The 27,784-nt window shown below is 52.4% G+C and overlaps 8 protein-coding genes across 8 annotated transcripts; 4 read left to right on the top strand and 4 right to left on the bottom strand.

Moving 5' to 3' along the window:
* Nucleotides 1-303: 303 nt before the first annotated feature.
* Nucleotides 304-2,844, top strand: BDV14DRAFT_188704 (phosphoenolpyruvate phosphomutase-domain-containing protein; the record flags this gene model as incomplete). The annotated part of the gene is made up of 4 exons (XM_073771105.1): nt 304-1,052; nt 1,333-1,628; nt 1,681-1,970; nt 2,020-2,844. The coding sequence occupies 4 exons, from the start codon at nt 304-306 to the stop codon at nt 2,842-2,844; spliced, it is 2,160 nt and encodes a 719-aa protein (XP_073629724.1).
* Nucleotides 2,845-3,266: 422 nt separating this feature from the next.
* met2 (homoserine O-acetyltransferase) lies at nt 3,267-5,386 on the top strand. Its single transcript, XM_073776600.1, has 3 exons — nt 3,267-3,444; nt 3,509-3,899; nt 3,952-5,386. The coding sequence occupies exons 1-3, from the start codon at nt 3,414-3,416 to the stop codon at nt 4,994-4,996; spliced, it is 1,467 nt and encodes a 488-aa protein (XP_073629723.1). The 5' UTR covers nt 3,267-3,413; the 3' UTR covers nt 4,997-5,386.
* A 1,380-nt stretch (nt 5,387-6,766) lies between these two features.
* BDV14DRAFT_34656 (uncharacterized protein) lies at nt 6,767-8,819 on the top strand. The gene is made up of 2 exons (XM_073776599.1): nt 6,767-7,094; nt 7,159-8,819. Exons 1-2 carry the CDS (start codon nt 7,023-7,025, stop codon nt 8,482-8,484), a joined length of 1,398 nt encoding a protein of 465 aa, XP_073629722.1. The 5' UTR covers nt 6,767-7,022; the 3' UTR covers nt 8,485-8,819.
* Nucleotides 8,820-9,037: 218 nt separating this feature from the next.
* On the bottom strand, nt 9,038-12,254 carry BDV14DRAFT_170562 (beta-glucosidase H). The gene is made up of 3 exons (XM_073768226.1): nt 11,728-12,254; nt 11,043-11,649; nt 9,038-10,993 (listed from the first exon to the last, which is right to left on the bottom strand). Exons 1-3 carry the CDS (start codon nt 11,792-11,794, stop codon nt 9,154-9,156), a joined length of 2,514 nt encoding a protein of 837 aa, XP_073629721.1. The 5' UTR covers nt 11,795-12,254; the 3' UTR covers nt 9,038-9,153.
* Nucleotides 12,255-12,444: 190 nt separating this feature from the next.
* Nucleotides 12,445-20,244, bottom strand: BDV14DRAFT_34650 (putative THO complex component (Rlr1)). Its single transcript, XM_073776598.1, has 3 exons — nt 20,121-20,244; nt 15,057-20,058; nt 12,445-15,005 (listed from the first exon to the last, which is right to left on the bottom strand). The coding sequence occupies exons 2-3, from the start codon at nt 19,964-19,966 to the stop codon at nt 12,725-12,727; spliced, it is 7,191 nt and encodes a 2,396-aa protein (XP_073629720.1). The 5' UTR covers nt 19,967-20,058; nt 20,121-20,244; the 3' UTR covers nt 12,445-12,724.
* Nucleotides 20,245-20,362: 118 nt separating this feature from the next.
* On the bottom strand, nt 20,363-21,789 carry BDV14DRAFT_170558 (putative nucleoside-diphosphate-sugar epimerase). Its single transcript, XM_073768225.1, has 3 exons — nt 21,617-21,789; nt 21,358-21,563; nt 20,363-21,292 (listed from the first exon to the last, which is right to left on the bottom strand). Exons 1-3 carry the CDS (start codon nt 21,637-21,639, stop codon nt 20,493-20,495), a joined length of 1,029 nt encoding a protein of 342 aa, XP_073629719.1. The 5' UTR covers nt 21,640-21,789; the 3' UTR covers nt 20,363-20,492.
* Nucleotides 21,790-22,093: 304 nt separating this feature from the next.
* Nucleotides 22,094-24,464, bottom strand: BDV14DRAFT_170553 (retromer subunit VPS17). Its single transcript, XM_073768224.1, has 3 exons — nt 23,863-24,464; nt 23,351-23,804; nt 22,094-23,292 (listed from the first exon to the last, which is right to left on the bottom strand). The coding sequence occupies exons 1-3, from the start codon at nt 24,271-24,273 to the stop codon at nt 22,430-22,432; spliced, it is 1,728 nt and encodes a 575-aa protein (XP_073629718.1). The 5' UTR covers nt 24,274-24,464; the 3' UTR covers nt 22,094-22,429.
* Nucleotides 24,465-24,592: 128 nt separating this feature from the next.
* Nucleotides 24,593-27,784, top strand: BDV14DRAFT_34565 (mitochondrial elongation factor MEF2). Its single transcript, XM_073776596.1, has one exon. It carries the CDS (start codon nt 24,693-24,695, stop codon nt 27,471-27,473), a length of 2,781 nt encoding a protein of 926 aa, XP_073629717.1. The 5' UTR covers nt 24,593-24,692; the 3' UTR covers nt 27,474-27,784.

Raw genomic sequence — 27,784 nt, 5'->3', positions numbered from 1 at the left:
GAACGCCCTCGAGCTGGATGCCTGCCGGTCAACAAAGCCCTCCTTTCCTGGACTAGTGCCACTCTTCCACTAGTTCCTGCGCTCTGAATGGTCACTTCGAGAGCAACATCTCATTCTTCCAAATGAGGGGAAGAGGGAGGAGGCAAGTACATCATGCAGTAACTCAATTGCTTCAAGATGCAGTGGTCTTGCACTTGCATTCTCTCTCCAAAAGCCTCAATCGCTCGATCAGCATTTGTGTCTCGGTCAATCTTGGACAGTTTAAACAAGCATCTACATATTTAAAGTTCACCAGTTAAAACCATGCTAATCAAAAAAGCACAAAATGAACTCGCCATCCAATTTCGGAACTTCCATGTTCCAGGCAACCCCGTGGTCCTTACCAATGTTTACGATGCAGCGACAGCGTCTCTAATTGCAAAGCACCCGGCCACAAAGGCCATCGCAACCGCCAGCTTCGCAATAGCTGCGTCTCAAGGAATTGCAGACAACGATATGACCCTGTCCCAGAACCTCGATAGGGTGCGACCGATTGCAGCCGCTTTGTCAGAGAATGGTCTCCCTAAACTTCCACTGTCTGTGGATGCTCAAGACGGCTACGACATTGTCGAGACTATCAAAGAAGTCATCAATCTCGGAGCCGTGGGATGCAATATTGAGGATCTAAACAACCACACCAATGAAGTTCGACCTCTCCAAGAAGCCATGGACCGGATAGCGCTGGCTATCAAGACCGCTCGGGATCTTGGAGTGCCCGATTTCGTTATCAACGCTCGCACAGATGTCTTGGGAGATGGAGGGTCGGTTGAAGATGCAATTGAACGAGGAAAAGCATTTCTGAAAGCAGGCGCTTGTACGGTTTTTGTCTGGGGCGGTCCTGGGGGTCGAGGTGTATCGACGGAAGAAATAAAAAAGCTGGTAGAAGCTTTTCAAGGAAGATTGAACGTCAAACCTATCCTTAAGGAGGGGTATCTAACAATTTCGGAGTTGAAGGATCTCGGAGTTGCGAGGATCAGTCATGGGCCAGAGTTGTATAAGGTTGCGATGCGGGCGTTTGAGGAAACAGCGAACAAGCTTCTCAATGTGCCTACATAGTTAAGTCAGTTCGCACATAATAGTAGCTGAATTTTTGCGGAATAAAAATAATTTTCAGCCTGGATCAGGCGGTTGCGAAAGCAAAATATCAGGCTCCAATGGCGAGCTTATCGACATGACTCCAAATTATGGTCCCCGCGGCGTGCCCATTCTCCCATCACTCATCTTTCAGCACAGAACAATTGTTTGATGCACCTACCACAACAATCATAATTATCGACTACTTCCAAGAGGAAGTATTAAACTCAACATGGCCGAATACCCTCCTCCACTTCCACCCTTTCTCCCAGTGGAAAACTCCACAGAGCCCTTCTGGCGCACAGAACTCCACCAACTTGACCAGCTCCGTACGACGCCAGATCTACCTCAGCACAGTGACATCGTAATCATTGGCGCTGGGTACACCGGTATAAGTCTCGCATACCATCTCTACAAGCAGCTTCAACAGTCACACCCTGAGCAGCCCCGCATCCACCCCACCATAACAATTCTTGAAGCTAGGCAGATTTGCTCCGGGGCAACTGGGCGGAATGGTACGTTGTTTCATCCTAACCAATTTGAAAGCATTCTAATGAAGAACTATAGGCGGCCATCTTCGCCCTGATCTCTATGGGAACATCCCGAAGTATATAGAGCGTTACGGCCTTGAAGCCGGCGCAGAAGTCGCGAGCTTTGAGATCGCGCATATCAAAGCCATTAAGGAGCTTATTACCGAAGAGAATATCGACTGTGAACTTAACTTGTCAAGATGCATGAATGTCTACCTTAACGAGGCCGATGGTAAGAAGGCTAAGGCAACATATGAGGCGCTGGTGAAGCAGGGGCTTGAGTATACGAGTGATATTCATTACATGGGGGCGAAGTATGCGGAGACAGTAAGTCCGCAGGTTCCTAGTAAGATGAGATATTGCTGATGTTGGTCAGATATCTGGCGTCAAAGGCGCTAAAGCGTGCCTGTCATATACGGCTGGTTCTTTATGGCCGTACAAACTGATCCTGGGGCTTCTGTCGAAGACCAAAGACTCGCCCTTGGTCAACGTGCAGACTTCTACTCCCGTCACTTCAGTGACAACAGAGGACGGCATCCATTCAGTCCATACGTCCCGAGGAATCATAACCGCACCAAAGGTAATCTACGCCACAAATGCCTACACTTCTGGCCTTCTTCCGCAATATGCGCCGAACATCATTCCCTGTCGCGGAATCTGCTGCCATATCACTGTCCCCTCTGACAAAGAACACCCCTTTTTACCCTACACATATCTCATCCGCAATGCCTCCGGTACCGGTCAGAGCTACTTAATCACCCGTCCAGACGGTAGCGTGATTGTCGGGGGCGCACAGTACAGTTTCGAGGACCAGAGAGAACAATGGTACAGTGTTACCGACGACAGCACTCTCATTGAGCCAGCTAAGAACTACTATGACGACTTCATGCAGCGTACCTTTAGAGGGTGGGACAATAGCGGCGCGCATGTCAAGGAGATATGGACCGGAATCATGGGGTACGCTTACGATACTGCGCCGCATGTTGGAGAGGTTCCTGGGTACCCGGGGAGATTTATATCTGCAGGGTATGATGGACATGGTATGCCGGTCATCTTTCTCGCAACAAAGGGGCTTGCGGACATGGTGCTCAATGGAAAGAGCTATGAGGAGACGGGGATTCCAAGGGTTTTCAAGAGCACCAAGGAACGCCTTCAGCGTGCGGCTGAGGGACCAGAAGGAGGTGATATTTTGCATAAATGAAGTTGCTAGACTGGGCCAGGCGATGGTATGTGGTTCGGTGCCCGAAGCATTCTGAACACGACTGGATACGCTCATAGATGTGAATGGAGATGCTGTCGCACAGACGGATGGAATACGCAATACATCCATATAGTGTGACTCAGGCCAGTTCAATATACTAGAATATGTTGATAGAACCAAGAGCAATCGTATAGACTACCTACTTCAAGAATTGATATGCCATGACTCAAATTCTTGAAGATGAGAATACGACGAATACGCAAGTTGAAGGAATGCAGTCATACAAGGAAAATCTATATCGGCACGGATAAATGTGGATACCGGGCGAGTGCGGAATTCGGCCTCGAGCTGATTGGTTTGTTGTGGCGGGTCAGCTAAGAGTCATCATCGGGCTTGGGGTAAAATTCCTGCTATAAAGCTCCCACTTTTACCCCTCGGACGTCTCTCAGTGATGACAACATAGCCATTTGAACACATCTTTCATTTCTGTCTTTCTGTCCAACATCAAATTGTCTTCTCTTTATTGAATTCTCTAGCATTTTTCTTGCATTCTCAAAAATCGGTGCCCAATGGCCGCCGAAACCCCCGCCGCGCGACTCCGTCAGTATCCCCCACTATCCCCTCCCCCTATCCCCATGAAGTGAACAGCTACTAAATCCCGTAGAGAGGGTCGATTCGCTACCTGAGAATCAATTTGCGTCCCTGATCACGGATCAATCATACGTTATTGTTCCTTCCTTTACACTCGAATCCGGTGTCACTCTGCACAATGTCCCCGTCGCCTACACGACTCGTGGAAACCTTTCCCCCGAGGGCGACAATGCCCTCGTTATCTGCCATGCCTTGAGTGGTAGCGCCGATGTGGCAGACTGGTGGGGACCGCTCCTTGGTGGCCCTGGTCAGGCCTTCGACATCTCGCGCTTCTTCGTCGTCTGTCTCAACAGTCTGGGTAGTCCTTATGGAAGCGCGAGTGCGGTGACATACAAGGATGGACAGAAGGAGAATGGTCTCTATGGTCCGGAGTTCCCCCTTACAACTGTTCGTGACGATGTTAGGTGAGTAGCAACCCTGGATCATGGCCAATATGTACTTCGCTGACGTGAGAAGACTGCACAAGCTCGTGCTCGATGACCTTGGCGTCAAGCAAATCGCTGCGGTGGTTGGTGGATCTATGGGTGGTATGCTCACCCTTGAATATGCATACTTTGGAAAAGACTATGTCCGAGCCATTGTCCCAATTGCTACGTCAGCCCGCCACTCGGCCTGGTGCATTAGTTGGGGTGAAGCCCAGCGCCAGAGCATCTACAGCGACCCCAAATATGAGAACGGATATTACTCGTTTGACAACCCCCCTGCTGCTGGTCTCGGTGCTGCCCGGATGTCGGCTCTCCTGACCTACCGGAGCCGCAACTCTTTCGAATCCCGTTTCGGGCGAAACGTTCCCGACCCCTCGAAGCGACAGAACATCAATGGCACAGAGCGAACACCGACTCCTCCCAATGAGCACTGGGCAATCCACAATGATGGTCATAAGGCTAACTGGAGCGGCCGCAACTCCCCTACTTCTGCTGCCGCGGAGAAGACTGAGGTGCAATACATGGACCCACAGTTCTCTGGAACGAAGACCTTCAGCAAGACCGTCGACACCGCCGAAGGCAACACGCAGAAGCGACCTGCAACCTACTTTTCTGCCCAATCCTACCTTCGTTACCAAGGAGACAAGTTTGTGAAACGGTTCGATGCCAACTGTTACATTGCGATTACTCGCAAGCTGGATACACATGACGTCTCTCGCCAGAGGGTCGACCCGGCTTCCGGGAACCCCGTTCGCGAGGCACTTCAGCAAATTCAACAACCCGCTCTTGTTCTTGGAATTGAGAGTGACGGTCTTTTTACCTTTGAGGAACAGCAAGAAGTCGCCGAGGGTATTTCAGACTCCCGCCTCAAACGCATCGAAAGTCCCGAGGGCCACGACGCCTTCCTACTTCAGTTCGAGCAGGTCAACCGGTACATCCTAGAGTTTTTCCGAGAAGTGCTACCCGACATCATGTCGAAGACTCCCGCCGATGGCGCCGCAATCGACGGCGTTGGCAAGCTAACTAAGAGCAGCACTTTCGGCGAAGCGGAGGTTGAAGATATCACCGCTTGGTAAAGGTAATCCGACGAATTACTACCCGTTGGCGCAGTAATTGCAGCCTTCACCCAAATTGAGCTCTGCGCATGAGCCAGGGTCCGACGCTTTCTCTCGGCGAAGAGAGTACGGGTCGGCGATCCTAGCCAACCCAGGGCTCCCAGGAGTAGTTGTGCAGCCTTTTGATTTTCATTCTTAACCAGTCAGGGAGATGAGCATCCAACTGCCTCTCTCGTTTAACCAATCTCACAGGTCAGACTGTAAAGAAGCATCCAACTGCTCCCCACCAGACAAGCCCTCGACCAAGCGGTCACTGGCGGAACGAATCCGTGAGGGTGGTGGGCCATATTTCCGGAAAACGGACATTGTTCGATATTACAGATAGCTCGCAAATGAACCCATATCATCTTTTCTTCTTTCCAAGCTATAACCAATGGACCATGAACAATCAAATATCATCATGGACCTGTACCAAATCCCAGGATGGCCTCAGCCAATGACCGCATAAGTGACCAATCATCAATGTTATGATCTATCAGGCGAGTTGGTACTCCGCTAGCCCCTTGAACCATCCCTTTCATAACCCTTCCAATCCCCCCTTGCAGTTCATCGAACAAACCAAATCAAACCTGATCCCCCTTGAAATAAGACATGTCATATCCACCCGGGAGTCAGCCGGGTATGGCTTGCTAAGAAGGTGCAACGCTCCCGCCAGCGTTCGTGCTGCCCGCTAGCTAATCGCTATCGTGCCATGATGGTGACGCAGTGTGAGACCCCATATCGCACGAGTCTTATGCACTACGACAGAGGTCTTACCTTATACGAACAACCTCATGTAGCCCTGTATGCAGGCTGGAAATGTTTGCCCGCAACTCCGAGATCGTCATTTAGCCTAGAATAGGCAATCTGGACCTGCTGCAGCTTGCTTGCTTGTCTGCCTGCCTGCCTGTTTGCTTGCTTGGTTTTCTTCCCTCCAGTTCAGTCGAGTTCTTTTGCATCCGCAGCGCAGCGCAGCGTAATGCAGCTGCAGCTCCCCTAGATTAGCTCTGCGGGCTGCGATAAATGAGATCATGCAATAGGCCAAGTCTCAGCGCTTGCATGCTTGTTTCTCACACATGGCAAATGGCAATTCAGCGACTCTTGTTGTTTGAGCAGGGCCAGGTCGCTTGTTTCACTGCCTCGTGATGCCGTGTCACCTCATTTTGGAGTTGGGCTGCTGCTGCTTGTTGTTTCTGTCTTGTTTTCTTTTGCTCTTCTTGTCCTTCTTCGCTGTTTTCTTCAAAACACAACATACCATTCTTTCCTTCCTTCCTACTCTTTTGGATACACTCGTTCTATCGCCTCTCCATATCAACTCCCATCTAGTCGATCGCTAATTCCCCTTTCGTTCATCGTTCGCCACACCGCGCCACAATCACATTGTCTACGTGCAGTATCTTTCGGCCTTGCATTTACATTCGCATCCGCGGAAGAAGCGCGCTCTACAGAGTACAGTCTACAGCAAAGCAATACGTATGTGGCAGAGCCCCCCTGAGGCCCAGCGACGCAAGTAGCGCAATTTCCCTGTTTTCTCGACTCATATCACATTTCCCTCGAGCTTGCACGCGGCCAGTCCCAGGCGCACCACGCACCCTACAAGCTCGCAGTCGCACCCTAAAACCTGACTCAAGCGCTGCATCTGATTCTGGGGGCCCTGCACTGCATCGGTTCGCACCTCGCACTTCGCATTCTTTAGCGCTCCCTCCCCGCATTCCAGTCCGTTTGATCATCTCGCCGCATACCAATCGTTCGCCTTTTACTCAAATTGCTCGATTTGGTATTCTGGTCAAGATTGCATGCTCTGTACATTGCTTGGTGCTTGCTTTCTTGGATCCACACTCCACTCGTTGCCTGGGACTGGTTGTTGAGTGCTATTTCTGTAGTTGTCGGTGGCGCAACTATCTCATCCTGGTATTTTCGGGGATACATATACGGGCTTATTAGGGCCCGTGAGGGGTGCGATCTATACCACCGCACCAACGTTTCAGAATCATACAGCATTACCAATATGGACACTATACTCTCTAAGAAGACGGCGCTGAAGAGGCGCGCCTCGTTGACGCTTTTGTTCGGGTCGCAGGTGTGTTATTACTCTCTTTTACCTATTTACTTATCTTGCTCGCAACATCCTAACAAGATTATAGAAACCAACGTTCGCAGCCTCAGCCCTAGATGAACGACCAACCCGGTACTACGAATTCGTCGACACGCCTCTCCCACCAAACCCTAAGGTTCAATCCCCGTTCATTGACCGACAAGAGATTGCACCTGAGCTCGAGTCGAAAGTCCGGCATGCTTGCTCTTTACTCGTATACAGAATCGAACAAGGGGTTCCGTCTCAGGGTAAACGCCGCGCAACACGGAATGGATCAGTCGGCCATGAATCAAGTCCGATTCCAGTTCTGGCAAAGCCGCAGCTCAATTCGAGATTACCGTCATCTAAAACCATTACCGGAGCTGAAGGGAACTTCATCACGGGGTATGACTCCGGTGTTGGACTTACGCAGCAGCCGAGTATGCAGACTATGCGAATCCTTCATTCTCGCAGCGGTGATGCATATGATTCCGCGAAGACGATGTCAAGGGCTCACTCGGTCTTCAGTAATGCTCGGACGGGCACGTCTTGTTCGAATACGAGCGGTATCAACTCTACGGATCTTTCATGCACGCAGTCGTCTGAGCATAGCCCGCCACAACTTGAGCTGCATTCGTTAACGGGTGTTGCACTTACGGCTTTCCAGCCTGAGTTCGATATGGCTACCAAGGCTTTCTTGTCTGAATCACGCCTAGAGGCAGAACCATCGCCTTTGGCGTCAAGGGAGAAAGAAAAACAAAGTCAACGAAAGGGTGAAGAAGACCAAGAAACAGAAACAGAAGTCCAAGTCTTCCTAAGCCCACACTACCCAACAATAAACCTAAACCTCTCAACCGAAACTCTCTCAAGCACACCCTCACCAAGCCTCAGCCTCTCACGCGTCCCAGCACTCAACCAAAACCAGAACAAACACACGCCAGCATTCACCTCAGACCCAAACTCCGGCCTCCAAGATAACTCCAAAACACGCAACATCATTATCGATGTAAACGGCCAAGCACGCCTACTAACACCAGACGAAGCATCTCAAAGAAATAAAGCCCTTCAACAAGCCGTGCTCGCAAAGATGACGCAAAGTTTTGGAAAGCGAACTGGCGTAAGGAAGCCGTCGCAGGGCCAAAACAAGCCGCAGAGCACCACCCACCACGCAGAATCTCGAGTTCAGCCGGAGATTCAACCTCCTGCTCCCGCTCCACCACCCTCAAGACTAGGCCTCGCATGGGCAGAAATTAAATCTGATTTCGAGGCCCTGAAGCACAAGGACCAAGAACGAACTCCAAATTTCCATTATCACAACCACAAGGCGAGAGAGGGCAAATCGCGACTCGGAAGGCTAAGCAAGCTCTTAGCCCGTGGACGATTCGAGCACAATTAAGACAGTTCGGCATCTCTCAGCCCGTTGTTCTGATATAACGGTCTCACAGTGATGTGGTTTTGACAACCACAGAACGAAACGACCTCTTCTGTGAGCTCAACTGAGATTGGAAGGTGCAACCCTTCCTCGCGTCTTCCTACTTCATCAAGCATGACACGTTGGGAAAGTGCGATGCCTTCCTATCTAAATAGGAAGGAGCGCCTATCGCACCTGCCTCATGAGTACATATTGCTTTGGGAAGGCGCGACCCGCCATCGTACCTGCCTATATAGGACAGCGATCGAGTTTTGGAAGGAACGACCGAAACTACCCATCGTTCTTTCCTCTTTGAGCATGAAACTTTTCATCAGAGGAAGGTGCGACGGCGACTTGTTTTCTTGGTTTGGAAGGAGCGCGCTTGCATGAGCAAAGGGGTTTAGGGCTTTGTGTATGCTGGGTCAGGAACAAAGTTTGCTTGCTGTACCTTGATCAACTTGTTGATATAGTTTTAGCATTACAGTATTTGTGGCGTTTTGTATATGCGTTTTGGAATAGGCTGTTGATACTCAACTCACATAATATTATCAATTGACATGTTTATATAACTCGTCTCATCTGCCAAATTTTCTCGTGTTCGTAACTCATAACTACCACATATCTTGCGGTGTTTCAGAAGTAACACTTATGGCCTTACAACCCCGTCCAGAACCGTGTTTTCTCAACCTGGAACTTATCACTAAGAACACCATCCCCTGTCCCCGTAACCTGAACCTCATACTCGCCCTTCTCAGAAGCCCAAGCCTCGCGCTTCTCATCAAACCAGCTCGTCGCGAGTTTCTTCTCAACGACGATCTGAACTTCTTTGCTCTCGCCTGGTTCGAGCTTGACCTTGGTGAAACCCTTCAATTCACGGACTGGTCTGTTGACCTCCGTGGCAGGAGGAAAGACCCAGAGTTGAACTGTTTCGGATCCGGCGACGGGGCCGGTATTTTTGACTGTTACTGTTGCGGTGATTGGTTCGCCGTCTTCGAGCTTAGACTTCTCGGGGGTGGTTGATAACTTGAGATCCGAGCGGGTGAAAGCCGTATATGAGAGACCGTGTCCGAAGGGGAAGAGTGTTGGGATCTGGACCTTTTCGTAATACCGGTACCCAACATAGACATCCTCTCCATAGAGAACTCGGCCGCGTTCAGAGCGGAAGTTCAGATAGCTGGGATTATCCTGCAGTCTGACAGGGAAAGATAGTGGTAGTTTACCAGACGGGTTAACATCGCCATAGAGTACATCGGCAATCCCATTTCCGCACTCGTTACCGCCGAACCATGCATGGAGCAGGGCTTTGGCTTTTCCAGCCCATGGCATGGTAACAGGTGTACCGGATTGAATGACAATCGCGGCGTTAGGGTTTGCGTCGAGGACAGCGGAGATGAGCTCGTCGGATCCAGGGGGAAGATCCATGTCTGGTCTGTCGTACCCCTCAGTCTCCCATTCTGAAGTCAGGCCCGCGAAAACGACGACTTGGTCCACCTTCTTCGCAACATCGATGGCCTTGCTGATTAGTTCTTCGGGTGTTGTGCGGCGGGCTGCACCGAAGCGAAAGCCGCCAGGGCCGAAGATAACCACACCACGGGTGTCGATGTCTGATGTTGGTGCTGTGCCGAATTGGAGGGTTATCTTGTACTTTTGGCCTGCTTTTAGTTCCTTGGATCCCTTCTCCTCGACTGTGCCGTTTCCAAAGAAGGCAGAGCCGAGACGCTGGTTCTTCGTGTTGTCGACGACAACTTCATCGTCTACAAGCAGTTTACCTGTGCCGACTACCACAACTCCAAAATCATAGATGCCGGATTCCTCGGGAGTAAAGTAGCCCTCCATATCGATGTAGTAAAGGAAGGACTTGATCTTGGGGTGCCTGTAGTCCATCAGGAAACCGATTGATCGGACGAGATGCAACTCGTGAAGGAGTTCTCTGTCACTCTCGGAAACGGGCTTGTCGTAGACGCGGAACTTGAAGCCTGTTTTGCCATCATCGGTTTTCAGAAGGTGACCGACTAGTGGGAGGTCCTTGTGTGAGTATGATCCTTCGGTGTATGTGACCTCGCCCTTGCTCTGGGCTGATACGCCTTCGAAGGGTGTGACGGTGTAGTAGGCATCCAGAGACGCCGAGCCGCCACCGCAGTATGCAGCAATCTTAGCGTTGGGTCCTATGATGGCAATAGATTTGTCCTTCTTGAACGGGAGAATGTTGTCGTCGTTCTTCATGAGCACCACAGACTCGGCGGCGACACGGCGCAGCAGAGCCTGGTCCCCGGGCCGGTTTAGGACCTTCTCCTCGGCGTGTTCTGGGATGCCCAAGGGCTCGACCCAGTTGACGAGGTTGAGGACGTTGCGAACACGTTCATCAAGGATGAACTCGTGTACTTTGTTGGACGAGACGGCATGAGCCAGGGCGTCTCCACGCCAGCGTGTCTTTCCCGGCATTTCAACGTCAAGCCCCGCAATGACTGACTCCGAGGTACTGTATGTGCCGAACCTGCAGACTGTTAGCCCGAGTATTAGTTTCGAAAGACAGAAAGACCTACCAATCACTCATAACCAAACCATCCCAACCCCATTCCTTCCTCAGGATGTCCGTGATAAGCTTCTTATTCTCACTAACATGCGTCCCATTGACTTTATTGTAAGCCGTCATGACAGTTGCCGTCTGACAAACTCTCATCGCAATGTGGAACGGCAAGAGATAAATTTCCCTAATTGCCCGATCCGTAACGATGGAATCAACAGCCAGCCGTTCATGCTCCTGGTCATTGCAAACGAAATGCTTCAGACAGGCCGCAACACCCTTCTCCTGGATACCCTTTGAGCAGTACCCCGCCAATTGACCAGCAAGAACACCATCCTCAGCATACGACTCGAATCCTCGGCCACCGAGCGGAGACCGCTGTGTGTTGATTGTTGGACCGAGGATTACGTGCGAGCCCTTGGCAATGGCTTCTTCGCCCATCAGATGGCCGACTTTGTGTAGTAGGTCAACGTCCCATGTTGCGCCTAGGGCTGTGGCGCAGGGGAAGCATGCTGCTGGGACGCCGTTGAAGAAGCGTGTTCCACGGACTCCATTGGGGCCATCGGACATGCGGAGGCTGGGGATGTTTAGGCGGGGAACGGAGGCTGTGTGCCAGAAGTCGATACCTGAGAGGGGAGGAGTGAGCTTCTAGTTTGTGGTGTGTAGCAAAGCCAGGTAGGTGCTTCTGGCTCAATGTGTCTTACCAGAAACAAGATCGATCTTCTCGCCGAGCCTAAGCTCAGCGATGGTCTTTTCGACGTCCAATGGCATTGTGAACGAAGTATTGGAATGAGGTCAGAAGTTGAAAGAGAGTCTTCTTCCACTACGTAGAAGACGAGGGATGGAGACGGGGACCGATTGAGGAATTATCCCTCTAATATACCCCTCAAGCAATCAACAACCCACCTAGCACCTGCATCTCATTTATCTCGCTCCGATACTCCGAGCGAGCTCAAGTGGGCACTGGACAATGCACGTACCAAGGTACGCTCTAGTCTAGTATCGACAGCAGATCCATCCCCACTTCACCAGGCCATCCCATGATCAGTGCAAACTCCAGCAATGCTGGCTCAGCTCCCTAAAAATGGAAGTCATCGTGAGCCAAGCGCCGAAGTTCAGCCATGGTGAAACGGTCTAGCGAAGACGCAATTGGCGGGATATGAGGGGCACAATAATGGACATAATCGGTATCAAACCGGTGGAGCAATCAGCAATGAGCAATGGAGGAAGATGACAGGATGAATGCAGAACTGAAAAGGGCACGGAGGATGGGCCGAAGATCAACCGGTGGCTTGGCAGGTCACTGGACACGGAGTCTCGGGCCGCATGCCGTTATACTTGCCATGTTGGAGTAATTGGGTAGGTATTTTGACTAGATAGTCATGACAAGTATACTTTTGGTTACGGATTGAAAGTGCGGGTTAGAAGAAATTCGTTGATGCTCGAAGCAGATCTAGTAGCACTATCTGGGCCAATATCTAGTGTAACACATAATGCTTTCCACAAGCATATATCGACTGCGCAACTTAGCAGTATAGGAAATGACAACAAGAGTAGAGAAATACAATTGGCTCCATGCATGAGAAAGCCCAGGCAGACAGTAACACCATCAACAATGCACTTATGATATCACCAAAAAATCCAGACACATGTAATGGAAAATACAAAAGAGAAAGTGAGAGAAGAAAGTATGAGATGTCATCAAGCTCCTCGGCGAGGGCGCTTGTTTTCGCTACCTCCGCCACGCCCGGCACCGCGGCTATTTGCGTCGCTGCCGCCTTCATCGCCTGGTCGTCCACGCTTACGATGAGGTCCGTTGCCGCTGCCACCGCCACCTCCACCCTCACGATTATGAGTGCGCTCGCGGGGACGGTCACGGTTCCTGTCACGATCGCGGTCCCGTGGCTCACGTCCACTGCTGCTCCAGCGGCGATCACTTTCGGGTCCAGCTGGAGGGAGAGGCGGAGGTGGTGGGGGAGGAGGTTGTCCACCGTGCGACGAGGGAGGACGCAGACGGCCTTCATGTTCTTGAGACGGGTCTGGGCCACCAGCATCTCGATCACGGCGGCGTCGATTGTCCTCGCGAGGGCCGGCACCACGGCGAGACGCTTCGCGGGATTCGTACCGTTCCTCGCGGGGCCCGCCTGGTTGAGCATCAGCTCTGCGGCTTCGCTCGCGGTTGCGGTCTCGTCCGTCTTCGCGCCGACTGTTGCTCCGTGAGCCGTCGTCTTCGCCACGTCGATCCCGTTCCCGGTCTCCCTCGCGTTCCGAGTGGCGATGTGACCGGCGGCCGTCAGAGTTAGCTTCCTCTGCAGGCTCATTCCGGCCGCTGCTACTTAGTCGACTTCTGGAAGGACCATCATCCTCGGGATGCCCGGTTACTCTTGAAAGGAGGTCAGGCTTGCTAGAGCTTGGTCCTCCCAAGCGAGCTTCATCTTCAGCGCCCCCTGAGGCTTGGCTAGTGGGTTGTCGGTTCGCTCCCCGACCCCGGACGGTCGGACTATTTGACTGAAGAGTAGCATTGATGAGCCCGGTGAAGCGTTTATCACCCCGTCCTCGCTCCGCATTGAAGCCCGGACCGCCTGGAGATCCGCGGGTGACTGGCGAAGACCCCAAGGCAGGACCGGTCACATTGCGCGGCCCAGATGGAGGGACAATAGGTGATGGAGCCTGTGGATTTGCCCGTGAACCACCGCCTGGATTTTGTTTCTGGAAGGCCTTGAGCCGGTCGGGGTGTATTCCGCTCGTATCATCCGTAGAGGGTGCATTATCGGCAGAGGGTTGTTCGTTTCGCATTCCCTGCCGTCCGGGGCCAGTTGGCGGTTGGCGTTCAGTTGCTGCTGGCCCACTAGGAGGCCCTGCTGAAGGATGAGCCGGAGGAGGATTCCGTCCACCTCGACCAGAAGCATTCCGCCCTTTTGGTCCAGACGGTATATCAGCCATTAGATCTCCTTGTCGCGATCGTCCTCCAAGAGCATCAGGTCCCGAAGGCGCATCTCGAGAATCAGGACCGTCCATAGAAGGACGCGGTGGCCGATCGCTGCGTGGCCCCCTCGGTAACTCTTCCGTGCGAGATTGCGGCGGAGCTGGTTTACGCGTATCAGGGCGGTTCGGAAGGTCTAGATTTGGCGGAGATGCAGGCCTGTTTGGTAAAGACCTCCGATCACTCCTTTCGGGACGTGACTGATCCCCACGGCGATAACTCTCCGCTGGCCGTTCTGGAACGTCTGGGATTAGGCTTGCACGATCGGGGTGTGTCTGTGGACCGGGTCGGGGGCCTGACAGACTGTCACGAGAATCTGAAGGACGAGGGCGGCCAGGCCTATCGGGCCCGTCACGGTACGGCGGTGGTCGGAATGGCTCGTCTGCTAGTGGCGGTCTCGAAGGGAAGTCCCTATCCGGACGACCAAAGCCTCTGCTGTCACTCATAGGAGGTTCGAATGACCGACTATAGCCATGATCCGGAGGTAGACGACCACCGCGTGGGTATTCTGATAGGCGGTCGCGACGATCATCAAGAAGATCAGGTCGACGCGGGAGACCCCTGTCATCGCGATAAGGATGAGACGGCGTATGTGGTTGAGAGCGCGAGGTCTGGCCTCCACCGGGTGCGCGAGCTGACTCGGGCGGCTTTGGCAGACTTGATTGCCTGCGAGGTTCGGGTGCTTTAGGAGGTGCTTGGGTACCGGAAGGCGCGGGGGAGGGTCGTGATTTAGAGCTAGAACCTTCCACAGCCTGACCTCTGCGGCCAGTAGTGCTTGGGGTGTCCCTCGGTGTACCATGGCTACTTGTCGGTCGACCCTCAGCAAAGGCTTGGCTGGGTGCCTTCTCCGTAGATTGCGATTCTTGCTCGGCTGGCTTTTGTGCCGGCTGCTGAGCTTTTGCCCCTTCTTTGAATGCATCAGCCATCTTTGCATCCTCGATCTCACCGTCCTCCACCTCCTGTTTGGTGAGGCCTTCCATCTTGTTGGCTCCTTTTGCTCTGTGTAGATAGTTAGCACATGATCGAGAACACGAAATCTGGTCGACTTACTCAGCAGCACTGAACGGCTTGAAATCCGGAGCAGAAGCATTGAACGAAGTGGGGGTGGTCGATTGGGGTCGCGAAGTAGGCGTTGTGCCAGCCCTATCGGGAGGCTGGCTTCCTTTGGGTATTGGTTGGTTGCTAATCATGAAAGCCTGCGGCAGCATCCATTTCTTTTCTCGGCGGTTGAGATCTCCAATCAAGGAAGCGGCAGGGATCTTAACATCGTCTCGCTCATCGTTCTGGCTCAGATGGTTCACACTGGTATGCATGGCCTGGCCAATCCAATTGACAGCGGGGAAGTTCTGAACAATGCCCTTGAGCACGCTGATGGCATTCCGAATGTGCATGTACTCGCCACCGTTGAGACATATCTTGAGCGCTGCGGATAGCAAACGGTGCCATTTGTAAAGCAGACGACGGAAGTCTTCGTACTCAAGGAAGTTCGTGGGTTTGCCCTCGGGGTCAACACTCATGGCAAAGCCGGGGAGGTCCCTCTTTGCGCCATAGGCCTCTTTCTCGTAAACGGCTTTGTCGGCGTGCCAACGGCCAAGGTCACGGAGAACCTCGTTCAGGAAACGACCGAGATTATCAGCTTCCCTTGAGGTCGACTGGAAAATCAGGGCAGTGAGCCTCTGCTCGCGGAATAGCTGGTCCAGCAAGCCAACAGTTCGGACATTAGGAGCACCAGTTGTATGAAGAAATTTCAGCATCTTGAAACAGTAGAAGGCGTCGATAGGAGAGAGCAAAAGACGAGGGAGGAAGCACTGCTCTAGAAGAGCGATGTGCAGGGAATCGGCCTTTCCGCGCATGCCAACAAACCAGTTCTCCTTCTCCTTCTGGAGCTTAGACCGTGTCTGGCCATAAGCGACAAGATGCGATTTGTTCTCCTCAAGAATTCGGTCCTGAAGTTGTGTGATTGCCTTCTTCTCTCTTTCTTTCCGTTGGGTTCCTGCAAGACTGATATCTGAGCGGTCGTTGCCAATTGCGATGACTCGCTTCTTCAGCCGCTCAATTTCCTCCTCATATGACTTCTGAGGGATATGCAAATCGTAAACTGACAGCTGCCAGAACGTGACATAGAAGGGCAGACCGACGGTACTCCAAGATTCGGCAGGAAGAACAGACTTGAGCTGTTCCTGAAGGTCTTGCATGATTGGGTTCGGAGTAGCGGCTTCGGGGGTAGGAGTAACGGAGGGTTTCTGCTCTGGCGTAGCCTCAGCGTCCAGGGTAGGTTGTTCCTTGTCGACGTCCATGTCGCCGCCATCCGCGTTGTCTGGCTTGGGAGATCCCGCTTCACCATCGTCGGTGCCCTCCATCTTTTCCACCTCTGCCTTCAAAGCTGGGACATCTTGTTCCTCCTTCTTAGCGGCGGTCACTGCATCCTGGGATGTTTTGTCAAACTCAATGAGCTTGTGAGCGACACTCTGACGGCGAATCCAGAAAGCAATTTCAGGCTGAATACCGAAGTCCCTGATTAGGGATGCAATATCAGGGACGAATGAGTCGAAGTCCTCCACGGAGAGGTTACTCCGAAGAAGATCCAAATACTGAGCTAGAATTCGGTGAATCTCGTCAAAGATGTTACCGAGTAACTTGAGTTCAGAGGACGTCTCTGATTCCTTGAAGATGCAGGTGAGACGTTCTTGCGCAATCGCAATCAGCAATTGGCCGGCGAGCTTCGAAGTGGTGAGTGACTTCATAAGGCGCTTCGAGGTTGTTTGCGATTCGTGTCGCTTATCTAGCAATTGAAGAATGGTTTGTGATTGTAGGATCTCGCCACCTGCCATCGCCTGTATTTGAGAGTCGTTGAAGTTGGTATCGGTAATAATTCCAGCCATCGAGCTGATCATCTGCTCTAAAATGATCAAATCGGTCGAGTTATTTTGTCGAAGCTGCTCAACAACGTATTGAAGCACGGGAGCCGGGTCCATAATTGAGTATCGCTTGAAGGTCCTCCCAGCAAAGGTGGCTAGGGCATTAAGCCATCGGCTTGTGAGAAGACCACCTTCCTGAACACGACTCCGGCCTTTCTGACCGAGGGAGCTGATTAGAGCCCAGGTGAGAATGTCGTACCCGAGATAGGTGAAATAACGAGCACACTCCACAACGACTTCGATCAGATTCTCATATGACTCGATCTGACTGATTGCGACATTAATCACAATACCAGGGTTTGCGTAAGCAATCTTCGCCAAAGCACGAGCCATTGGGCGAATGTTAGTTTTGCTGAGCCTCTTCAAAACGTCCTTTGTCTCTGCCTTTGCTTGGTCGAAAGCAGCTTGAATATCAGGAAGACGAGAAGTTTGACCAAAGTACCACTCGGCATACATGTTGTAGCGAGTGTCTCTGGGGAAGAAGCTGATGAGCTCGAAGACTTCGTTGACCACACCGGGGTTAGCCTTGGTAAGACTGATAGCAGGAACCAAGAGCCGTTTGCAGAGGTCCAGCCAACGGGTTCTATTTTCCGTAGAGTCGTCGTTTCTCAAACTATCCTTTCCAATTCTTGCCAACTTCGTCAAAAGACTCGGGTCTTGTCCAATCTTGTGTCCAGAAATGTTAAGAAAAGAGTCACAAAGAGCGAATACGTCGTCGACCGATTGGCAGATGGGGACGTTATCGGACCAGTCATCCCAGTAGAACCTATAATCCGTTCCGTCGTTTGTGTCTTCCTTATCAAGCTGGGCCCATCGCAATACTCGTCGTTGTGGCGCGTCAATTAGCTTGAGTTGACCCTTGGGAACACCCGCCTGATCATGACTTGGAATCTGTTTCTGTTCTCGAAGTTCATCCATTGGCGGTAATGGACGCACGTTAGCGCAGACTTTGCTGAGACAGTGGTGGAGGATTCTGTGGATGAACTCGGGGAGTTCGGGATAGAGGTCCATGAGCCAGGGGAATTTGCTCAGGATGAATAAGGATTCTGGAATGGCACCGATCGCGAGGAGACTCTTCAGCAGCAAAACCTTTTGGTCTGAAGGCGTCGGTAGTTCGTTCTCCTCCGCTTTTGCTGCTGCTTTATCCGCGTCTTGATCCTTGCCAGGTGTTGACGACCGAGCTTCTGACTCTCGTATCCGAGGAATAGGTAGGGTATCATCTGAAAGGGCACCGGCCGCCATAAGAGCATTCATGCCACCACCGGGTCGAGCTGCCCTGTCTCTTTCTGCTTTTTCCTTCAATTTTTCTTCCTTCAAAACGTCCATAGAATCGTCAGGTCGCCAGAGATGGGGATAAAGGTCACGAAGAGATATGAAGCCAACTTTAATTAACAAAGCCGCTAGGTAAATGAGGTTATCGGGTAGGACATCTGACTTGGCGCGAGCAGGCGAAGAATAGAAACGAAGCTTGAAACCTAGAAGCTGTGCAGCTACGCGGCTTCCCTTCGGCGGCAAAGTGCCTGTTTCTTCAATCCATTTCCGCGTATCAGCTTCCTCTGGCGTTAAATTGGTTGATGACTCGGGGAGGAATTGCTTCAGATCTGCTTCTGAAGCTGGTCTGCGACCTAGCTCGAAGAAAGCCTTGATCTTGACTTCTCGAACCCGATCCCAAAATTCTCGGTCTCGTTGTGAGTTCGCTTCTGTGGCTGCCGCTCGTTCCTCGTCGGTTGTCTGCCATCTGGACGTTCCTGGTAGGGCCCAATTGGGAAGACCAGATTCGCGTTGTGTCCCACCACTGCAATGTGATACGTTCTCCTTAGGCCACCACGAACTTGCGCGTAGAAGCTTCACGAAGAAACGGTATTGCTTGACCAGCACCGCAGCGAAGACATCGAGCGTTACATCAAGAACACGACCAACATCCATATCGAAAGCACCAATCATCGCTTTCACCCTTTCAAATGTATCCTCGACAACCTCGCTGGTTGGAGGCTCATTGTTGCTGGTGGTGAAGAGTTCTGTCAACAATTTCGAGTAACCTTCAGACTCCTCGCGCAGCAAATTATAGTTCGATTGTCGGTAGAGAAGATTGGTCTGCTTCCGGATTCCCATGCGCGCAAATGTGTCCCGGAGAAGGCCTAACGACTGGAGTAGCGGTGTTTCGAGTTGCAAGCGCATGAGGGCGGGGCTGATTCCCGTAGAGAAGACAAGAGGTCTCAATGCTTCATGTGTGGTATCAGAGTCGGTCATGACAGATAGGGTATCTAGAAAGAGTGTACGGGTGTCGAAGGATGATTGTCCCTGGCTGTCCATGTCAATATCGGCGGAGACCTCCTCTCCAAGGACATCCTTTATCGTAGCACCAGCTTCCTCGGCTTGCAGTCGTCCATCGAGAGCGCTTCGAATTAGCTCTTGATAGAGAGATGTCAGCGTCACATTGTCCTCCTCATTTCGTGCCTTGACTCCGCTCTCAATAATCTGTTGTCTGCCGCTGGCCGCCCAATTCGCCTTCGTATCATCCGAGATGTATTCATATTGATAAGGCGGCAATGGTTTCTTCGGAGGTGGTACAGGGGCAGCAGGCGACATCTGCGACTGTGGTGTCGGCGTCGGCTGATTCTGAGATTGACTTTGCGACGACTGTGATTGCGCCTGCCCCGAAGCAGCGGTCGACACGTCAGACTGCAAATTCTGCGTTTGAGCTGGCGCCATCCCATTATTTCTCCCCTCCCCCCCAGCAGCTACATGGACCGAGTCGTTCCTTCCTCCCGTAAAACTCTGCCCATCACTACTCACTCCCCTCCCCGCATTATGTCTACCCCCACGACTCGACTGTCTGCGTGACCGCCCACGCCCGTCCGAATTATCGCGAGACTGGGGCGATTGCGAGCCAGCGCCAGCGTTGCCGTTACCGTTGTGTTGCGCCATGTTGAGATTCCCGGGCCGGTGAGGAGAAGGCCGCTGACCGTCGTTCGTGGAATCGTTGGACCATGACCGCTCAACCTTTTTCCTTTTGCCGCCGGTGCCTGGACCTGGGGCCATGGCAGGTTCTGGCAATGAGAAAAGCGAATGGTCAGGTGAAGAACCGGATTGCTGTTGACTGGTCGCGAGTCATTGGGCGATGCGATCCTAGCCTGGAGATGGAGGACGTTTAGTTAGTAGGCAGCTCTCCGAGTTTGCTGGCAGGTGAACGAACATGTGAACGCGTGGATGGGAATCACCGCTTGCGATTGTGGGGAACAACAACCTGCAGCAATTGGGTAATTGCCTAAGTAGATATTATGCGGGATGGAAAAGCCGCGACGCCTGAGCGAGGGTCGGGAAATGGCTGGCGGACGGAACTTGTGACAGCATCTCTGAGCCCGCGCTAACAAAGAAGGTTAGCGCTTGGCGCGCCTACACCGCTTAACGCGTCTAAACGGCTTTTACTGATCTTGGGCTATTTTGATACTATTCTTGCCTTCGTCACTCCGGAGACAAATTATCTTATTTGCTTCTCGTGCTTGTTATCATTCTTGTTACTATTTAGTCATGACTATTCCCGTCATTCGTCAGGATGTGAGAGCCTTCAGGCAAGACCCAGGTCTTTAGCCTCAATATCAACGATCTCGGGAACGAGTTCCAACAAGCTAGGTCGGCTCGGAGACCAGCCCAAAAGCTTCTTCCCACGGTGCGACCAGCCCCTAGAACTGCTTCCCCAAGCATAGAGTCCAAATTCGTTCAATTTGGTGATCTCCGAATCGGGGATCTGGTCCACATCAGGCGACGGGATAAGCTTCTTCTCGTAGGCCGCCTTCACAATAGCCCGTTGAATATCACCCCAGACAAACGGCCCATTCTCAGCGAGATAGTATCCCTTGTCATTCCAAGTAGCCTTGCCACCGCCAGCAGCAGCCTCATCACCAAGCAATCGGTAAAGGTCACTTAAATCTTGAACGTGAATCTGATGCCAGTAGTTCTTCCCCTCACCAACAATGAAACCCTTCTTTCTCTGGAGCACAGCCTTGGCAAACCAGTAAGCCTGGACACTCTTCTGGTTACCGGGGCCGCGGCCAGGTCCGTAGATAGTGGGAGGGCAGACGATGGCAACCTTGACACCGTCGGGGTTCTTCTTGCCAGCGTCAATAATGATCTTGTCAACGTTCCGGTGGAGCGAGTCGTCGGGGAGGTTCAGGAGCTCGTCAACGTTATCCCAGTCGTCATGCTGCTTGGAACGCTCGAGGCCCCATGTGTTGGTGCGGAAGTCCTCGACTGTCAAGATGCCGGTTCCGGATGTGTGGATTAGCCAGAGGGGGTTGGAGGCTGTGTGGGCGGCCGCGCCTTTGGCGATAGCTTCGGCGGATGCGACGTGGTCGCAGTCTGCGCAGTCTGTGGGGATATGTTAGCGATGACTGCTCTACTGGGTGAGCTGTAGACATCGGGAGTAGTCGTACGGAAGACAATGTCTGCTTTTTTGGTCTCCTCTTCAATAACAGAAGAAGAGTCCAAGTCTCCCTGGACAACTCTGGCCTTGGGGTAATCGCTCGCAAGCTTCTCGCCCTTCTCCTTGTTGCGGACGAGGACAGCGATCTCCCAGTCAGGGTGCGCTTGGGCTACATTGTAGAAGACATCTCCGCCAATGTATCCAGTTGCTCCAGTGCTATTAACAAGGTCAGCGAAGAGTTGCTGAATGCTTTCTGAAAGATTACTCACAGAAAAACTTTCAGGGGCGCCATTGTCACGGTTGATAACTAGCTTTTCAAGTTGAGTAAGTTGAGGTTGTTTGAACTCAAGTGTTGGGCTGAGTAAATAGAGGGGAAGCTAGAGTGGGACGGTGTCGGTGGCCGATGACCTGTATAAGAACCCTGGAAGCCTCGGGAGCAAGCCATGTTCTCATTGCATCACTGGATGCTTGGAAATCAAACAGTGGGAAGGTTGAAGAGTGGGGTGTGGGGTATACGAAGATGCTGGAATCAATCATGCACAACAAGATCGGGAACTGCCAGCATAAGCAGAGACCAACATAGAAGTTATCTCCGAGCAACGCATACTACGGGCTAAGCCAAGCAAAACCACTTGGATCCCCAAGGTCAGCTAGAGAAAACGATAATTTAGCTACCTAGCTAAAGGTGTTTAGTGGAAGCGGGGCTCGTTCCTCCTCCTTGAAGTTGGCAGTTCCCCACTTATGCACCTGTCGACAAAATATATAATAGTCACCAGACAAAAGCATTGACCTTCAGATTGAGGCTCTCCGTGCCTATAGCGCAATGATAATATTACAATAGCAGAAACTACGCCCTACCTCGATCAGGATCTAACAACAAGAGGCGATGGCCTCAGATATATAATTGTAGAATATCTCGCTGCAAAGTCAAGAAAGCAATGATAGCAATCATAATTGGCATGCTCTCAGCTCTAGGTAGAGTCCGAAGAGCGCCAGGCGAAAACCACTGTCGAGGGGAATCTCTTCGAGAAAGCACACTCATAATTTACACAGGCAAACAACTGGCATGATACTAGAAACATTCAAAAAGTACTGCCGGCTAGTCGGCTGGCGGCATTCCGGGCGTCGAGTCGGTCCTCGTCGTCTTCCACAACCGAACTAACACCGCTGGGTGAGCGCAACCGTCCCTTGGCTCCCTGTCCATTAGACTCTTCATCATCATCTGGCGTGGGAGCAACGAAGCTACCGCTCAAGTTGCGGCCAAGACTATCAGTGCGACGTGGGATTCCACTCCATGCGTCGCCCTTGGGTCCCTGGCTGGATCCCAGATTCGGGCGCCGTGTAGTCGGGTGACTTTCACGACCCAGGCGACTGAGGCCTCCGGAAGCATCGATAGAGCGAATATCTGGCCGCACGCTTTCTAAAGTGGCAAGTGTCCTTCGTTCCGCCTCAATCTGTCGAAGTGTGTATTCGCGTAGAGCCACCCAAACATCGTTCGATGTGCGCTCAAACCAGCGGCGCTTCTCATTCAAAAGATTGGAGGTTACTCTTTGCGTCTTCTTGGTAAGATAGTCCTCTTGATTCTGAGCTTCACCAAGCGCGCTGATGGCTTCATCCACCTTGTCTGGGCGAACCGATGAGCTGACCTTTAGCCGATCTGCTGCTGCGCGCTTGCTGTAGGTAGCTTGCTGCGCTTGTAGTAGTTCTCGAAGCAGGATATGGCGGTTTGTGAGAGTCTCCTTAACAATCAATGCGTCGGACGAGTGGTAGCTGAGGGGGTCCCCGAGAGTCGTAGCTTCCGCTGTTGCTTGGACTGCATGGTAGTCTCCAACTGTTTGAACGACCTTGCCAAGTTTTCGGTAAGCGTTCGACAGTCCAGGGTGCGTTTCTTGAACGTGCATCTGCCCAATCTTAATACCAAATTCGGATTCCGCCAGACCGAGACCTAGAAAAGCAAGAGATGAGAACGTGATGCTGCAGATTGTGGGGGGAGAACAACATACCTCGGCGAGCCTTGACGACGCGATCAACTTTATGGCTTGCATCCATGGTTCCGAGATAGAACATCTTGACGACAGGGCGTGCGTTCTGGAGTTCCGGGGTATCATCAGGGGGCGGTGCGAACTGCTTCAGGTACTTTCTTCGAACGCCAGTTGCGGGCTGCTTCATGCGAACAACAGGGCTATATCCGAAATCGCTTTCGACAAAGAGCACAATCTCATCATCTTGGACCAAAGCATCGTTGGTCAAGACAACATTGAGCCATCGCTGAATAGAGTTCTTCACTCGAAACTCGTCTTCGTCGGTTCCAGCACCAGCAGGGGTCAGAGGCGGAGGTACAGCAGGGACAAATGCTTCTGGGTTGGCCGAAATAAGATGCTCAGCGAGCTTGACAAACTCGGAGTGTGTTCGCCTAACATCGCGGTATTGGGTGGTTCTAAATTTAGGGATATTGGTCTGGGAATGAGGTCAGTAAGGCGATATCGAGCGCCATCGTAATCAAAACTCCACTTACATGTACGTCGAATCGAAGAATAGGGTCCTTCTTGCCAGTCCTCTCCAGCCCGGTTATCTTCGCCTGAATCTTGTACACCGGAGCCGGCTGCTTCGCATTCTGCCTAGCACCCGTCTGGTACCGTGCGGGGACCTGCGACCGAGGCTGCTGTTCCCCGGTGTAACCGGTTTCTCCTATGTGTGTGTTTTGGACTTGCTCCGACAGGCTTGGTGAGCCGATATCACCTTCTGGGCCGGGCCCAGCGCTGTCGGCCGGTTGCGAATACGGAGACTGGTGCTGCGGGGGTAACGGAGATGACGGGATATCGCTGGTGCTTGAGGGAGGGTATGTAGGCTCCGTAGCTCGAGGCGAGGCCCAGGGGGAAGCCCCCGTGGGATGATCGGGGTCATGCGAGATGCTAGAGTAGTCCATCTCTAATTCTGTCTGTGTGATGTACCGGGTAAGAGGTATGCCACCGCTATAGCCACGTCTGCATGACAAGAAAGTTGTCGTTAGCAAGGAAATGTCGGGTTGGCTGCATAGCAAATATCACTTTCACATACCGTCAGCCCTAGAACACAATCCAAGGCAAGGGAATTGGGGTTGAGAGGAGAGGTGGTAAGATGCACAAGAGGAGATCCTGGAGAGCGACCGGGGAGTTACGTCGTTGCTGCCTGCGCAGCCTGATTGGTCAGGCACCTGGAGAGCGTCCGACAAGAAAGAACCTCGACGTCAACTTCACAATCTTCAGCACTTCCCCAGCTTTCAATCGACTTGCGAAGCTCTCAATCGACATGCGGCAATAGAAATTTATGCCAAAATAACAGGTATACCTGAATATAGCTGTCCCAATGGCATCGGCTCTGCTTCTGCGCGCCCGCGACAGCGGCCGGGCTGCCAGATGCTTCGGCCAAAGCAGACCTAAGTGCTGGACACTTGGGTCAGTGCCTACCTTGTTCTCCGAGAGCCCAAGATGTCCTCGATTACAATATTTCTCAACGGCCCATCCGCGATTGAAAGCCGACCTCGACCGGACTCGAAACATCGGTATTATTGCGCACATCGATGCGGGCAAAACGACAACCACCGAGCGAATGCTCTACTACAGTGGATTCACAAGACGGATAGGAAATGTTGACGAAGGATCTACGGTGACAGACTTCCTTCCTGCGGAACGAGCGCGTGGTATCACTATTCAGTCCGCTGCTATTACATTCCACTGGCCGCCGGAGAATGGTGCTGCCACGCAGCCGGGCCCGGAAGCTCCTCGATCAGCATCGTCGCACTTGGTGAACCTGATCGATACCCCCGGTCACGCGGACTTTACATTTGAGGTTCTACGGTCATTGCGCATTCTAGATGGTGCAGTATGTATTCTGGACGGTGTCGCTGGTGTAGAAGCGCAAACTGAGCAGGTTTGGCACCAAGCTAGTACATACAACATCCCTCGCATTGTCTACGTGAACAAGTTGGATAGAGACGGTGCAGCATTTGGACGCACTGTACGTGAAGTAGCATCGCGACTCAATGGGTGGCCTGCTGTGTGTCAAATCCCGTGGTTTGAAGGAGGAAATGGCACTTTCACTGGTGTCGCTGACGCAATCAACCTACAAGGACTCCGGTGGGAGGCAGGTGACGGCAAAATGGTCAAAAGATTCAACCTCGAGGAGCTAGACAAGGTGGAACATCAGCTTGGACAGGAGCTCCGTCGCGCCAGGATAGCCCTGGTCGAGCTATTGAGTGAGCACGACGACACCATCGTGGAGAAGTTCTTCGAATGCGATGAAGATCATCTCAAGGTTTCGCATGGTGACATTCTGGAAAGCATTCGAAGGTGTCTCTTAAAGAGCAGCGGCGCCAGGAAGATCATCCCCATTTTTGCCGGCGCCAGTTTTCGCAACATTGGTGTACAACCGCTGCTTGACAGCGTTCCCGATCTTCTTCCGAGTCCGAAAGAGACTCCAGACCCCGAGGTGAGCATCGGAGGTGTCAAAGGAAGCCTTAGAAGTCTGCTGTCTAGCGACCTCATCGTTGAGCAGAAGGAAAAAGCGGCACCGGCAAAAGGCAAGCAAAAGAAGAAGACATCCGTGGTAGCCGACAGCAAGGAAGCTATCAAGCAGTTGAAAGGCTGTGGTCTGGCTTTCAAGGTGGTCAATGACGCAAAGCGCGGTGTTTTGGTATACGTCCGCGTCTACTCTGGCTCTTTGGACCGACACAGCCTTTTGTACAACACCAACTTGAACGTTGCGGAGCGCGCACCTCGTCTCCTCAGGATGTATGCCAATGATGCGGTCGAGGTCGAATCCATCAGCGAAGGACAGATCGGAGTAGTTGTCGGTCTCAAGCACACCCGTACCGGCGATACACTAGTCGCTTGCTCCACCAACAGACAGTCGCCCCCCGAGCCCTTGAACACTCTCCAGCTACGGCCCATCGACATCCCACCACCGGTCTTTTTCGCCAGTGTCGAACCTCACAGTCTCAGCGAAGAGAAACGCATGCACGAGTCGCTAGCCCTGCTCCTCCGGGAAGACCCTAGTCTCCACGTGAGCATCGACGAGGACTCTGGCCAGACACTCCTTAGCGGAATGGGAGAACTGCACCTCGAAATCGCCCGCGACCGACTCATCAACGACCTAAAGGCCAAAGCATCCATGGGCCGCATCGAAATCGGCTACCGCGAATGCCCCCTCGGCCAGTCAGGCCCCGTAACTAAGATCTTCGACCGGGAGATCGCCGGCCGAAAGGGCAAAGCCGGCTGCACGTCCCTTATCGAGCCCTTTGACCCAGAGACCTCATCAGCACCCGACGCCAATGCCCTCTCAGTCGTAACAGAAAACGGCAACCAAGTCATCCTCCTCGCCCCCGAACTCCAAGTCGAAATCAACAAGCGAGGCCAAGAAGAGAGCCCCATCATCCCAGGCCACCTAGACGTCGATGCCGTCCGCAGCGCTCTTCAAAACGGGTGCCTTGCCGCACTCGCTCGCGGGCCCCAATTCACCTTCCCCATGCACAGCACCCGCGTCACTCTCACCATAACTCCAGAATCGCACTTCTTCGGCGCCGAAACAACCACCTCCGCCCTCTCCGCCGCCGCACGCCTCGCAACCTCAACAGCCCTCCAAAACCTCCTCTCCAACGTCTCCAACGCCTCCGCCTCCCCAGGCTCCTGCCTAATGGAACCCCTCATGAACGTCATAATCTCCATCGACGAATCCTCCCTCGGCGCCGTAGTCCACGACATCTCGTCCTCCCGTGGCGGTCACATCATCTCACTAGACGAAGACATCCCGATAACCTCAACGACTATATCAACGCCCTCAGATAATGTCTCCCCCACAGCAAGCACAGACCCAGAACCGGACCTGCCCCCCATTGATCCCTCTAAGATCTACGCACCCCCAGACCCGTTCCAGTCTTCAACTGTTTCGGGCGCGTCGGTGCTCGACTCGAGTAATCCGCCAAGGACTATCACTGCCAAGGTCCCGCTTAAGGAGATGGTTGGATATTTGAAGCATCTTAGGAGTTTGTCTGCTGGGCGCGGGACGTTCGTGATGAGTGTTGATCGGTTTGAGAAGATGAGTGCGCCGAGGCAGAAGGCTGTTTTGGCGGAGTTGAGGGGTGGGTATTAATTAGGCCATGGTTGTTGGAGAAGATAGGATTGATTCTTTCTGGTAGATAAAGAGCAGTTTATCTGAGAACTTGTACGATAGAGTGTGGTATAGCGGATATGTAGATTTTGGTTAGGGTACCACAATATATACCTAGATTCCTGTTCCTATTTCCGGCCACCAAAAGAGCATGCTCGTGACAAAGTTTCAGTAAATATATCTCTTCGTTTCTTGGGCAAACAGTACAAAGATAATGTTTCACCTACAATCGCGCTCTACCCGTGAAAATAACTTTCTTAGACAGAAATCACTGAAGAAATGATACTTCCAGT

This window comes from Aspergillus stella-maris, assembly GCF_047715825.1.
Source record: "Aspergillus stella-maris strain CBS 113639 unplaced genomic scaffold BDV14scaffold_17, whole genome shotgun sequence".
NCBI classification, from domain to species: domain Eukaryota; kingdom Fungi; phylum Ascomycota; class Eurotiomycetes; order Eurotiales; family Aspergillaceae; genus Aspergillus; species Aspergillus stella-maris.
Note: the sequence above shows the minus strand (reverse complement) of the source record. Positions and strands in the feature narration are given on the sequence as shown.